Source organism: Nyctereutes procyonoides, unplaced genomic scaffold, assembly GCF_905146905.1.
Source record: "Nyctereutes procyonoides isolate TBG_1078 unplaced genomic scaffold, NYPRO_anot_genome, whole genome shotgun sequence".
In the NCBI taxonomy this organism is placed as follows: domain Eukaryota; kingdom Metazoa; phylum Chordata; class Mammalia; order Carnivora; family Canidae; genus Nyctereutes; species Nyctereutes procyonoides.
The window spans coordinates 9,130,860-9,145,122 of NW_026575147.1; the positions used below are offsets into that span (position 1 = coordinate 9,130,860).

General features: G+C 44.0%; 1 protein-coding gene across 12 annotated transcripts in view; it reads right to left on the bottom strand.

The window, feature by feature from the left end:
* Window positions 1-14,263, bottom strand: part of DGUOK (deoxyguanosine kinase) — a 49,329-nt gene that overhangs the window by 11,295 nt on the left and 23,771 nt on the right. For 9 of the 12 annotated variants that reach the window (XR_008662709.1, XR_008662711.1, XR_008662707.1 and 6 more), the window contains 3 exons: window positions 11,032-11,179; window positions 6,268-6,383; window positions 5,582-5,681 (listed from right to left, as the gene is read on the bottom strand). Coding sequence is in view for 4 of the 12 variants with exons in the window: in XM_055312321.1 (XP_055168296.1) it covers window positions 5,582-5,681; window positions 6,268-6,383; window positions 11,032-11,179 (364 nt within the window). In the remaining 8 variants the exon portion in view is untranslated. Of the gene's footprint in view, window positions 1-4,901; window positions 5,682-6,267; window positions 6,384-11,031; window positions 11,180-14,263 lie in introns of those variants that run through there. The other 3 variants (XM_055312323.1, XM_055312322.1, XM_055312324.1) reach the window with 3 other exon arrangements.

Sequence of the window (14,263 nt, forward strand, 5' to 3'; positions counted from 1 at the left end):
GAGGAGACTTGGGACTGGCAGAATCAGTAGTTCTTTCAGGAAAAAAAGGTGGGAGAAGATGAGAAAGTAGCATTTCAATCTGTGGGAAACACAAGAGGTCTTCTGGAACCATAGGTAGGCTTGTGGGGTTTATGGTAAGAGTAGTGACAGGTGAGGTTATATGAACACGGCATCTCTAATACTCCAGAAAGGACTGAGGGGCAGTCATCTGGTGGCAGGGGCTAGCAGAAGACCTGACTCGAAGCTGTGCTTACATAGAGTAACCACAATTTTTTTGTAAGGTAGTGTCCCCCTTATCTGATGGGGATACATTCCAAGACCCCCATGGAAGTCTGAAACCACAGGTAGTACCAAACCCTAAAAATACTAGATTTACTCCTACACCTACATACCTATGATAAAGTTTAATTTATAAAGTAGGCGCGGTAAGAGATTAACAATAATAACAAAATAAGACAGTTGTAACAGTATCCTATAAGTTTCATGAATGTGCTCTCTTAAATATCTTTTTTTTTAAGATTTTATTTATTTGAGAGGGAGGGAGGAAAGGTTGGAGAAAGAGAGAGAGAGGGAGAGGCAGAGGGAGAGGAAGAACCAAGCTCCCTGCCAAGCAAGGAGCCTGATGTGGGACTCAATCCCAGGACCTTGGGATCATGACCTGAGTGGAAGGCGCTGCTTAACTGACTGAACCACCCAGGTGTTCCTCTCTCAAAATAACTAATTTTGAGAAGGGTGCTGTGCTCACCCTTCTTCTTGTGATGCTGTGAGATGATAAAATGTCCAGGTGATGAGATGAAGTGAGGGGAATGATGTAGGCACCGTGAGGTAGCATTAGGCTACTATGGACTTTCCCCACAATCCATCAGGAGGATTATCTGCTTCCAAACCATGACTGACTGCTGGTAACTGAGACTGTGGGAAGTGAAACCACAGACAAGGGGGTAAGACTGCACATGGTTGAATTGAGGTGGCTTGGAGATAAGATGATTGCCAATGGTAGTACCGGGCAGGCAGGGCAGGGAGTAGGCACCATAGCCACTCCTGGCACAGCCATGCTAGGAAGGGAACCATGTGACTGCTATGAAAGAGGAAGTGGGGTCAGGGAATTTGGAGGATTTGACTGCAAGGTCCACTACATACCTTCAGCTGGAGAAGCAGACACTGAGGTGCAGGGAAGATTTGAGAGCTTTTAGGGAGGAACAACCAGAATTTGGCGAGAAAGGGTGTATACAGGAAGAGAGCTAGAGGATGAGGATGACTCCACAGCTTCTAGCTTCTAATGTGGTCACCCAGGTGAATGAAGGAGAAGCTGGAGAAACAGGCTTAGTTGCCCTAGGGTGGGGGTGGGGTTAAGAACTGTTTTTTGCACACACTGAGCAGAAGATAGCCAAGTAATGATACGCAGAGATCCAGATGGAGCTAGCTTTAAGTCATCCTCCTGTCTGGGATTTGCTTCCAAGCAATCTGAGAGTGGTGGGTTAGCCATAGGTGACACAAAAATGGCTCTGAATAGATAACCAAAGTCAGTGAGAACATAAAAATTAGTTCAGACTAAGAAAACCAAAGCTGTCTGGCCATTCATCAGGCTGGGAGGACAGACCCTCAGTAAGGCCAGCAACAAAGTTACCGTGAAACAATATTCCTCCCAAGGGCACACTGCAGCCGAAGTGTCATAACCATCCCCATCTTTGCGTGACAGCTTTCTGACCCACTGAGAAACCTTCTTCTCTAACATGATGGACCATCAGAAACTTCGCTGTTTGAAATTTTATCAGTAAAAATGAAATACCCTTCTGTTGCCAGGAGGATCTAAGTTACTTTGACACATGAAGGGGTCTCGATTTGCAATTTAGGTTCAGAGCTTCAGATAAGGGGCTTCTGAACCCAACAGTCCACATTTATCTTAACTTTGTATTTTTGTAGGAAATGAAGCTGCGTCAGGATCCCTGGGTGGCGCAGCGGTTTAGCGCCTGCCTTTAGCGTTTGGCACGATCCTGGAGACCCGGGATCGAATCCCACATCGGGCTCCCGGTGCATGGAGCCTGCTTATCCCTCTGCCTAAGTCTCTGCCTCTCTCTCTCTCTCTCTCTCTCTCTGTGTGTGTGTGTGACTATCATAAATAAATAAAAATTAAAAAAAAAAAAAGGAAATGAACCTGGGTCTGCTGTGCAGTTCAGACCAGGTGTTGACTCCTGTACATACAGACCTGCTTTGCTTTGAGCCTATCAAAGTACTGCTTCGTTTACATTTTGACCTAAACTCTATTCTTCCCCCAAATCCTAGAATTCTCTCTTTTCCTGTTTGGTAAGACACCCATAGGTCCTCTAGTGTGGTCTCCTTTATCACAGTGAACTAGTAAATCTGATTTTGTCAAACTGCAGGTTTGCTCCTGATCTTAGGCTGATCAGGTCAAGGCACGGGTAATACCCTGGACATCTTTGTACTCGTCCCTCTGCTCTTACAAATGACTCCCATTTTCCACATTTGCAAGTTCTTGAGAAGTCCTTACCCCATGAAAAAAGTAGGAGCCATGTTATTATTTGAGATCTCTGCAAGGGCGAGTAACAGCCCTCCAAAGACATCCACATCCTAATCCCATAATGCCTTGTAAATGTTATCTTAATAGCAAAAGGGACTTTGCCGATGTAATTAAGGGTAAAGATCTTGAGATGGGGAGAGTATCCTGCCCCAGTATAATCACATGGGTCCTTAAAAGCAGAGAACCTTTCCTGGCTGTGGTCAGAGAGAAATGTGGCCACAGGAAGAAGGGTCAGAGACTTTGCTGGTCCTGAAGATGGAAGAAGGGCCCACAAGCCAGGGAATGTGGGCAGCCTCTAGAAGACAGAAAAGGCAAGGAAACGTTCTCCCCCAGAACCTCCAAAAAGGAATGCAGCCCTGCTCACAATCTCTTGATTCTAGCTCAGTGAAACCCATGTCAGAGTTCTGACCTAGAACTAGAAGATAAATTTGTGCTACTCTAAGCCATATTGTGGCAACTTGATACGGCAGCAAAAAACAAACAAACAAACAAACAAACAAACAAACAAACACAGGATCACTCAGAACAGTGGGTTAACGATAGAAATGAGAAATGAGCCAAGGGAGACAGAAATGAGCCAAGGGAGACACCAAATAATCGAACAGCCAGAAGGGACTAACCAAGGAGAAAGTGGTCCAGATGTAAAGTGCGCACTCCTTAAAGCGAAGGCTGAAGGCTGAGCAGACATTCAGTTGCAAGTGCATGTTCTTCCCTTGCTTCACTGTCCCTGAGAGTCTAGTGTTTGCATTTAATGAACAGCCTTTTTCACCTCAAACTATCACCATAATGATGATCAACATCATTAGGCATCAGGGAATATAAATCAAAACCATGACAGCCTACTAGGATGGCTATAATCAAAATGACAGCAAGTGTTGGCAAGGACCTGGGGAGATTGGAGCACTCATACATTGCTCGAGAGAACGTAAAATAGTGCAGCCACTTCGGAAAAGTTTAGCAATTCCTCCAAGAGTTAAACATTTGACCCAGTAATGCCACTCCTTGGTATATACCCAAGAAAAATTAAAATCTAAAAACTTGTATATGAATTTTCATAGCATTATTCATAATAGCCAAAAAGTAGAATCCACGTGTCTATCAATAGATGAATGGCTGAACAAAATGTGGTATATTCATACAATGAAATATTTAGTCATAAAAAAGAATATATTGATGCATGAAACACCATGGCTGAACCTTGAAACCCTTGAAAGGTGAAAGAAACCATTCACAAGAGGCCACATCTTTTATGATTCCATGTATATGAAATGTCCAGAATAGGCAAATCTAGAGACAGAAGGTAGATTGGTGGCTGCCTAGAGCTGGACTGGGGTGGGAGAAGTGGAGATGACAGGGGATGGGAAGTGACTGCTAGTTGGTTGGCAATTTTTCTTGAGGTGATGAAGACATTCTGGAATTGATTGTGGTGATGGTTGCACAATCCTATGGACTATACTAACCACCACTGAATTGTACACTTTAATTAGGTGAATTGTATGATATGTGAATTATATCTCAATAAAGCTGTTAAAAATTTAAGCAGGGTAAAGAAATGCTGTGCTTCTATTTCATAACAAGCATGCATTTGTCAGAAGCCAATCTCACACTCATATTCATAAAGCATAAAGGAAAACACAGGTTTGTCTTCTGGGACACTGATGCCTAAGCTTATTTGTTTTCCTGTGTGCTTGCACAACTGTCAGGGCTCAGGGCAGGAATTCTGCTCCTGGGGAATCATGGACCTGCAGGTTTCTTGCAATGGAACACTTCAATTCTATACAGCCATGCATTTTTTTTTCTCTTAACAATGAATTGTCCTTGGAGCTTGAAGTGCAGCACAAAAAATTCTCTTTCCAGCGCAGTCACTCCATTGAGATCACCTGACACCCTCTGGGGACAATATTTAGGGCAGGCCAGAGTGCTATGATGAACGAACTCTAAATGTGAGATACTGGACTATGGGGCTCCTGATTTGTTTTCTCCCTCCCTTTCATTCTTCAGTCTAGCACAAAGGTCTAAGTGCCCCATGCCATAGCAAGAGTGTTGGATGGGAAGAGAGGAAGGAACATCTTAGGGTTCAGGTTCCATTCCCTAGCTCTAGGAGCTCACACTGAGTGTCCACCCTCTCCCGAGCGACTGTACTTCTCTCATTCATGTGCAGGGCAGGGCTTGGTTGGGAATCCTGCAAACAATCCGTGCCTGGGCAAGTCAGAGGGAACAACGGAGCACACCAGAAGTCTCCCTTGTATGATACATGGAAGTCTGGGTGGGGAAGACTTCAAGAAGAAAAGCTATGGCTGTCCTCAAGTCATCCTCATCAGGAGGAGAATTCAGAGCAGACACCAAGAGATAAACCAACAACTGAATTAGCAAAAGAAGTAAAACTTCCACTTTATTGTATAAGTCCTTGAGATATAAAAGACAATAATTGCAAAGTCGAAGACTAATACCAACCATAGACATGAGAGTCAGAGGACTCTAGGGGTAAAAGGAGATAGCAAGGTGCATGAATCAGAATTTTTCCAGCTTTAGAAAGTTAGACAGCCCAGATCATGGCCAGAACATCCTAGTACCAGTTACAGATTCTTTACAAAGATGTTTACCTGTGGTAAAGAGAAAAACCAAAAGTTAACTTTCACATTTTCAGCGGACTCTACAATAGTCCACCCACACTGCGTATGCAGTCATGTCCACGAGGTTTTGTGAGTTAGGGAAAAGAGGCAAGGGGAGGAAATGACCTGCACAGGGTAGATGGTATCAAGTGGCGGAGCTGGGAAGAGAATCCAAAAATTACATTTCCCCAGTTCAAAAACACCTTTGAGGAGGAAGTTAGCTGGGAAGTCAATTATTTAACAATTATTAGCCCCAAATGCTTCAGAAAAGAGGGATTCTATTTGTAACTTGTACAAGGTCCCGCAGGCTTTGGAGTATGAAATGCAATTTAAAGCACAAAGCACAAGACCCGTTATATTGAAGTCTGAAGCAAAGATAAAAGTGTGATAAAGGAAAATCACTAGAAGCAGGAGTTAAGGTGCTCCCCACCTTTTTCATGAGTTCTTCTTGTTTGGTTACTTCTTCAGAAAAATCATCATTGACATCCAATACCAGCACTGGAATGTTCAGCAGAGCCTCAAAATGGAGCCTGTAAGAAGTATGAACATTCAGGGGACAGAAAAAGGAAAGCTGAACCAACCTTCACACACTCACCACATCTTAATAATCCCAAGAACAGATCTAAAGTCACATGGCTTCTCAATGAAACTGCATGTAAATAACAGTTTAAAAAGAAGAATTTAATAAAGTTGGCTGCAAAGAGGAAGGTTGAAATTTTTTTAGTCTTGAGATGGATACTGAAGGTCAGAGTCCCAAATATTTAAGCCCCAAATATACCAAGCCTGAAAGGAGGAAAGGCCAAAACTAGGACTGACAACTTAGTAAAATGGACAATTTCTCTAAAATTTTTCAGCCCTTCACCCTGAGTCAACTATATCACCATCATCAATTACAATGTTCAATCTAGGGAAACGTTAAAAAACAAAAAGCTGGAGAAACAATCTAATAAAAAGTCTCTTAGAATATACAGATTATATCTAATATTAAGTTTCTCAGTTGGATTTCTAACCACTTGGGTACATTCTGAACCTTCCTATGGGGCTGCCTATTGGACTCATGTCTGAGCAACTGGCTGTAGGGAGGCAGGTGTCTGTGGTACTATCTTCTCCACTTACTCAGTTGTCTTGTGAACAAGCCAGGCTTCGTGTTGATCGTGAAGCTGCTCGAGATACGTCAGCTCAACTCCTTTCTCCTCTTCCCTGGCCCTCTGGTATAGTCTCTTCAAACAAACCTAAAAGACAATGCCTGGGCTACAATGGGCTCATGTGTTACCCTGGCTGTGATGATGTAATTCTCAGGGGCTCTCAGACCCTCTCATGATGTCTAACCTGGGAATGATAAGCCACGACTTTGCTTCTACTATCTTGTTTTCTTATTCAGTCACAGGTTAATGGCAAACTTCATCCACCCTGGGAAGCTATAATTACTCTACCTTTTCCTCCTCCAAATCCCATCCAGGAAGTCACTAAATCCCCTTTAATCTCTCTCACCTCTGCCTTAGTCAGGTCCTCATCACCTTTCACCTAGACCATGGCAAGAGCCTTCTGGCCCTCCTTCTGCTTTCTGAGGGTGGTGAAGAGAATGGGAAGAGCACAGGCCTTAAAGCTAGAAAATCCATGATTCAATTCCTGTCTTCACCATGCATGCAGTAGAGGTGCCATCATTACAGGCTTCCCTTTCCTCCACTCCACTCACCCCACGGGGAGCTGTGAGGACTCACCAAGTTAAGGTGTGTCAAATTCCTGGCCATAGCTGCTCTCTCTTCCCAGTGAACCTCCTCCACCCACTCTTCATAGTGATGCAAGAGAAAGGCAGTACTCTCCTTGCTGCAAACACCTCACAGGTTCCTTACTGCCTGTAGCCATAAAGCCCCAGGTTCAAGGAAGTATGAGGAGCATCCAAATTACAAAATAGATAAGTAATCTGAAACATGTCTTTCATATCCTGTCACTCACTGACTCTGGAGCAGAATGCAAACTCTGCACAGGTCAAAGATAAAACAAAGAACTTAAAAAAAAAAAAGAGCTTTAAGACTAACTCTCCTTTGCTCCCCCTTTCCAGAGAGTGCACCATTCCATTCTGCCTTCATCTGGTAGTAAAATCTGAAGCACACTGGCTCAGAGAATGTCGTCTTCTCCTTTACCTGTCACATAAGGCCATCCTGGATTCTGGCCACCCCTCCTAGCCCTCTACCCTCAAATTCCTTAGCACCTCTCTGGAGTCAGTGGTAGCCAGATTGGACCCAAGGGATAGGCCAAGCTCTTTACCACCTTGAGACTTTTGCTCCAAATGTTTGTTTTGTCTGATTACTTCCCTTCCTCTCTTCACCTGGCAAACATTTCATCATTCAATGTCATCTGTCCTGGGAAGAAAAGGTGGATTAACCACTGACCTAGGACTATCCACTTTCAAACACTAAAAAACTTTATTCCCAAATGTAAACTTCCCAAATGAAGTGCGTAATATTCCTGAAGATGCAGAGTCCTTGCTGTGTACCCCACTTTTCCTCTAAAGATACGAAGTCATGTAAACAAATTTCATTTATGAGCTTATGTCCAACTTTTCAGATTAACAGAGACAGATCTAATAGGTTAATACTTTTAGCACTTACTCCTCAATAATCTTTTCCCCTAATCAATTATCATCCCAAACTTAGATGAAGTCTTTGTCCTTGGAATTTTATAACTTAGTTAGATAATAAGTAAAGTGATACACAAAACAAGTGCTAAACTGTGAGGTCTGGACCTTCAGCATAGCAGTTCAGATAAGGGAGGGAGCCCTGGGCCCCAGCAGTCAGAGAGGTATTCCCCGGAGGAGGCAGGGGCTCCCCCTTTATCTCTGGTACCAGCTCTGGAGCACACAGTAGGTCCTGGGGAAACACAGGCCACTGGTGGCATTTCCATTGTATTAGGCAACAGAGGGTGTGCAGAGGGGGCACAGTGGCTGAGAGCCACAGTCTGTCTTTTTCAGGGCTGAGCGCTAGGCTGGCAGAGCCAGTGGTCAGTATTCACAGTTTGCAGTTATGACCTCATCCCCCAGCTATATTTACCTTTTTTTCCCCTGCTTTCATCTTTTCTTTTTCTACCTTCCTTTACCATGAACCTCCTTTTTCTTTTCCACTCTCTTTCTGCCCTACACCCTACCCTTACTTCTGATGCCTTCAAAACATTTCTCATTGTTTGCCTCCATTCCTCATTACACAGCTCTATAGCCCCGACTTCCAGCGGTCCAGTTCTCTGTCCCACTCACAACTGATGGTAACTTTTGGTACGTTTTCAGAAATAATTCATGCATATACACCTTCTTACCACCACCTTTCAAAAAAAACACCATAATTGTAAAAAGCATCCCACACACTGTGCCAGCTTCTCTTCACTTAACAATGCCTTGGAGACTGTGATATTAGTATAGTGTTTTCCCATTTTTGTGGCTTCAAAGTCTTCCAGTGAATGGACAGAGCATAATACATTCAACCAGTCTCTACTCGTGAGCACTTGGGTTGTTTCCAATGATCTGCTATTACAAACAAGGTGGCTTGCACAGGGGCCACTATGCCTGTGTGGGAGCACAGTTATGGAGTAAATTCCAAGGAGTATGATTAATAGGTAAACTCCTATTTTGAGCATTTGGTAAGATTCTTGTTTCACTGGTATGGTTACAACAAATTCTTTTTTAAAAAGTTCTGTGCAGGGGATCCCTGGGTGGCGCAGCGGTTTGGCGCCTGCCTTTGGCCCAGGGTGCGATCCTGGAGACCCGGGATCGAATCCCATGTCGGGCTCCCGGTGCATGGAGCCTGCTTCTCCCTCTGCCTATGTCTCTGCCTCTCTCTCTCTCTCTATCATAAATAAATAAAAATTAAAAAAAAAAGTTCTGTGCAAGCAGTGCTTTAGTCCTGTGTCTCCTGACATCAGTCGTCCAGGGGAGCTCGCCTGAATGTAAGAAAGTGTGGTTGTGAACAGCAAGGGGAGCCCATCCTGGTGACCTGCTCCCTTCACCAACTGCCCTAGGAAGAGTGGCTGCTTGGACAGCAATTGGACTATGACTCTGCTAGGGCATCTGGCCACCGTGCTTCCCAAAACTAAACCCAAGTGCCCTCTGAGCCAGGCATTTCCAACACACTGTCCCCATGCTGCCAACAGTCCCTGGCAAGGCCTGGCTGGCTGCACCAAACTCCTGATTCCATAGTAGGGTTGGGACACTGAGGCCCAGATATTTCTCTTTTGACTAATTTTTTTGTTGGCTTGCTTGTTATTTAGAACTTAGGGAAGAGCAGATAGAAAGGAGCAAAATGCCCCAACTAGGTCCATCTCACAAGCTCTAACCTCAGTATTTCCCACAGTTCTGTAGTAGAGTATGGGGCAATTGCATGGCTTTTCACACAGAGATGTGTTCACTTCTGTTCTGCTCTTCCCTTGGATATAGTCACCTCTGAATCTCACAGGAGGGATCAGGGGTGATTCTGGGGAAGGATTCCCGGGTCTCTGGCTCTAAAACCATCAAAAAACCACCAAAATCTCCATCCAGTTTTTTTTTTGTTTTTTTTGTTTTTGTTTTTGTTTTTTTTTTTTTACTTATGATAGTCACAGAGAGAGAGAGGCAGAGACACAGGCAGAGGGAGAAGCAGGTTCCATGCACCGGAAGCCCGATGTGGGATTCGATCCCGGGTCTCCAGGATCGCGCCCTGGGCCAAAGACAGGCGCCAAACCGCTGCGCCACCCAGGGATCCCTCCATCCAGTCTTAAAGCTTTGCTTTTTCTATGACTAAATTATAAGAATCCTTCAAACCCCCTCATTCTACCCCAGATGAAAGATCTCAGTCAGTCTCTCCATAAAGATCTATTGGTCACAGCATCACTGTCATCATGATTACCACCACTGTTGTCATCACCACTGTCCCCTTCTCACGGTCATTCCAAGCGCACAAAGGAATGAAGACTTTCTTGCTGGCCTTCTTCTGCAAGCCCATGGAATGGGCTCTCCCCACTATTTTCTGACCCTGCTCAGTTTGCTCTCAGGCCTGCTCCATCCACAAGGCTCAGTCCATCTCCAAAAAGTATGGCCTCTAGTCAGAAGGGAGCATACCTCCTAAAATTATGCAGTATACCTGACATGTGACCACACACGACACATATCTGAAAGCCGAGAGCGACACATCTCTCAAAAAATACTTCCAGCCTTGACTCAGAATCCCACTCCAGAAGAGCCCTTAGAGACCACTAGTCTGAACCACTGGGTCTGACAGACAAGAACCCTTCCAGGGGAAAAGTTTCTAAGGGCTGTCCACGGTCTGAAATCCGAGACTTCGGTGTTCCTTCCATGACATCACCCTAATGCATGAGAGGCTGGCTCCAGCATCCAAATCAGAAAGACACAGAATGTAACTTCTGTAGCCCATTCTGACTTACCAGTGGCACCCTTAAGGTTCAAAAGGCAGCTATAAATTATGATAGTATCAGGGTGAGGTGAGGAAACTCTCCACCTCCTCCTGGCATCCTATTCAGGAAACCATCAAGACCACCAGACTCCAATGACCCAGTTTGAGGGAAGGGAGAGCTGAGCAGTTGGCTATAGGTGACCTAGCCAGAGGAGCCAATCTGCAAACTCTGGCTGGCAAAGGCAATGCCCCATTTTCTCTACGTTGGTGTTACATGGAGAAGAACCCTTTCTATAAGTCATCTGCTGCAGAAAGCTTGTAGGAAATGGGGTGCTCGATGCCAGAACAGGAGACTGTTGACCCACACTGTTCTCCATGCTCCAGATAATACCCACAATCTAACTTCTCAAAAAAATTTCTTCAGAAAATCGGGTATTGGAGAATGTCACCTCTTAGGTTTCATATAGCCCTGAAGATTAAGGCCTGACATTCCGTTCCGCATTACCTGGGGAGTAGCTTGGAGGTAGATGAACCCATGTAATCTGAGCTGGCTGGCAAACTTCTGCAGGAGAAAAGAATGCCAGTCTTGATAGATATGCCATTCGATGTCACTGATGGAACCATTTTCAAAAAGATTCTTCGCAAAGATATACCTGGTTGGAAATATAGGTGGCATTGGGAGAGGGGAGAAGAATGGGAAATGGAGTGAAAGGCAAAGGGAGAGATGCAGAAAAATCAATACTCAACTTGTTCCATGTCTATTCAAGCCACCTAACCTTTCTAGCTCATCAATCTTTAAGAAATTTGAATTCTTAACCTGTATCGCCTTCCTTGTTCGACAATAAGATGGGAAATAGCATGTTGACTTTGGAAGCCAAAAATCCCAGCTCTCCGACTGCATTAATCCCCTGAAGAAAAGGCACTAGAAAAGATTATCATTGGTCACCAGTGATTCTCCCTGCTGCAGAACAGCCAGAAAATATGGCATACGGTTCATGAAAACTCACACTTTAGAGATTTATTATTGCAGCTAGTCCCCAAACAAAAAAACAATTCAGGGCTTGTGAGGGCTTCCAAGTCTACAGGCTGCTGAGCCATCCTCGGGTGTGGTTAGTAAGTGGAGAAGGAAATGTACTGAAGTGGTGTCACCTATTGAGTAGGAGATGCATTTCTCATTAACTACAGTATTATCAAGCAAGCAGACCCTCCCCCAAAGCACAATGAGCCCTTACTCACTTGCTTCCTTTGCTGCTGAGCTTCTAATCCAGGTACAAGAAAGCTAAATCTAAAAATCAAACTAGCTTGCCCCTTGCTTACTTCTACAACTAAAGGAGCATCTGGTAAATAGGAAATTGGAGCTAACAAGAAACCACTGCTTCAGAAGGGTCAATTCTACTTTCAAACCTCAGGCATCTTGATACAAAACACAATTTACATCCTAAACAATGAACTCCAGTTTCTAAGGTAACACTTAGCAACTGGCCACTTCTGGGAAAATGAAATTCAGAATCCTTGTGTAGGAATGGCCCAAGAAATATATACCACAAGGCTATAAGTCTTGTGATTAAGAGAATGGGCTGCACCATCACATTCCTGAGTGTGAGCTTGGCCCCAAAACTCACAGACAGTGTTGCCATGGCCAAGTCATCAAATGCCTTCAGCTTCATTTCTTCTTTTGTACAAAGACATAAGGGTAGAACCTGACTCATAGGATTGTTTTGAGTATTGATGTAGTACTTATAAGGTGCTTGGAAGACTGGTACAAAGTATGCAAGACATCTTTGTTGTTACTATACCTGCTTCTTTGCTAGGCTGTGAGGAATTAATCTGGGAGCTCCCAAAGTCAACTTTCTCAGTCTGGAATGGTTTAGCTATAGTCTAGCTGAAGGCAACAAAGAGATGACTTTTGTAATTCAATTCTGAAAAATACTTTCAGCTTCTTCACAGGAAACTTAGAAGGTAAAATATTATTAAAAGAGAAATAAGGGCAGCCCGGGTGGCTCAGTGGTTTAGCGCCACCATCGGCCCAGGGCCTGATCCTGGAGACCCCGGATGGAGTCCCACGTTGGGCTCCCTGCATGGAGCCTGCTTCTCCCTCTGCCTGTGTCTCTGCCTCTCTCTCTCTTTCATGAATAAATAAATTAAATCTTAAAAAAAAGAGAGAGAGGAAATGAATTATCTGTTAATGAGCCCTCCCTTTCTTAAAGAGGAACACCTCTCGATTTTCCACAGCCAGTGGTGATGTGGAGGGAGAGAGTTGGGGTGCAAAGGACTAAGGAGAGGGAAGTACTATAGTCATCATGCAGGTGACATAGAGAGTGAGTATAAGGATCTAGGCATCAGGGTCCTTGTTCTAGAACCACATACTACTGTTTCTTTTAACTCAAACAGAAAAGATTTAGATGTCTTCCTCCCAGTCATCCACTCTCCCAAACAACAAATGTATTCCTCCTTTGGGACACATATCACACATATGAGGACATGCGGGGTCCCAGAGAGTTGCCTGAAGGCAGGTTCTGGGTCTGCCTTGCTTGCTGCTACAGCCCCAGGTTCTAGCCTGGTATCTGAACATGCAGGGATTTAATAAATCTGTGCTAAGCAAAGGAGTGAATGAATGAATTTTTTAAAGGGAAAGGATCTAAGTTATCTTCACAATTAGAATATATGATGAATTATTCTATCTCAAAAATGCCCCCTTCTAAAGAAAACTTTATTTATTTATTTATTTATTTATTTACAAAGATTTATTTATTTATTCAGAGAGAGCGAAAGAGAGGCAGAGACACAGGCAGAGAGAAAAGCAGGCTCCATGCAGGGAGCCCAACGTGGGACTCGATCCTGGGTCTCCAGGATCACACCCCGGGCTGCAGGCGGCGCTAAACACTGCGCCACCGGGGCTGCCCTAAAGAAAACATTTAGAATGTGTAGTTGCCAATAGCAAAATCAGTTCTCATCTCTATCCTTTACAAGAAAATGTTAAGATCTTATAGCTTCTAAACAAAGTCTTTCTTTTTCTGAGGGGTCTCTCACATGCCTACTTCACTAAAGGGCTGGAAATAAAAAAATCCACGGTGAATAAGTTTCCAAGCAACCAGGATTGTTATATGTAATTCATCTTCCTAGTCCAGGAGGCATGGCTTGGGAAAGTGGAGAGAAAAATATGTAGTAATATACCCAACAGCTATAAAAGAACCAAAACCTATAGCCCAATTACTGTAATTCACATATTTAGCTTTTATAAAGAGTGAGCTCTCTCGGGGTAGAGAAGGAAGATGTAGCCCATAGGATTTGTTCTATATATTTTGCATGATTTTGAGATTAAAAAATTACACAGGGGCAGCCCAGGTAGCTCAGCAGTTTAGCGCCGCCTTCAGCCCAGGGTGTGATCCTGGAGTCCTGGGATTCAATCCCACGTCAGGCTCCCTGCATGGAGCCTGCTTCTCCCTCTGCCTGTGTCTCTGCCTCTCTCTCTCTCTCTGTCTCTCATGAATAAATAAAATCTTTAAAAAAATTACACAACACTTATTTTTTCCCTCTAGGAGGTTTTATGGGAACATTAAGACGGAGAACTAGTTTGTTTAGTTTGGAAACAAATGCGTAACCAACTTTTAGCATCTTTAGATGTAAATGGACAATGAAAATGCAGCATTTTTCAAAGTACAATTATCAATACCCACAGCAGAGCAAGAAGGGAAAACATGCAGTGCTGAGCACGGAGCCTGTAACCAGTGAAGGGC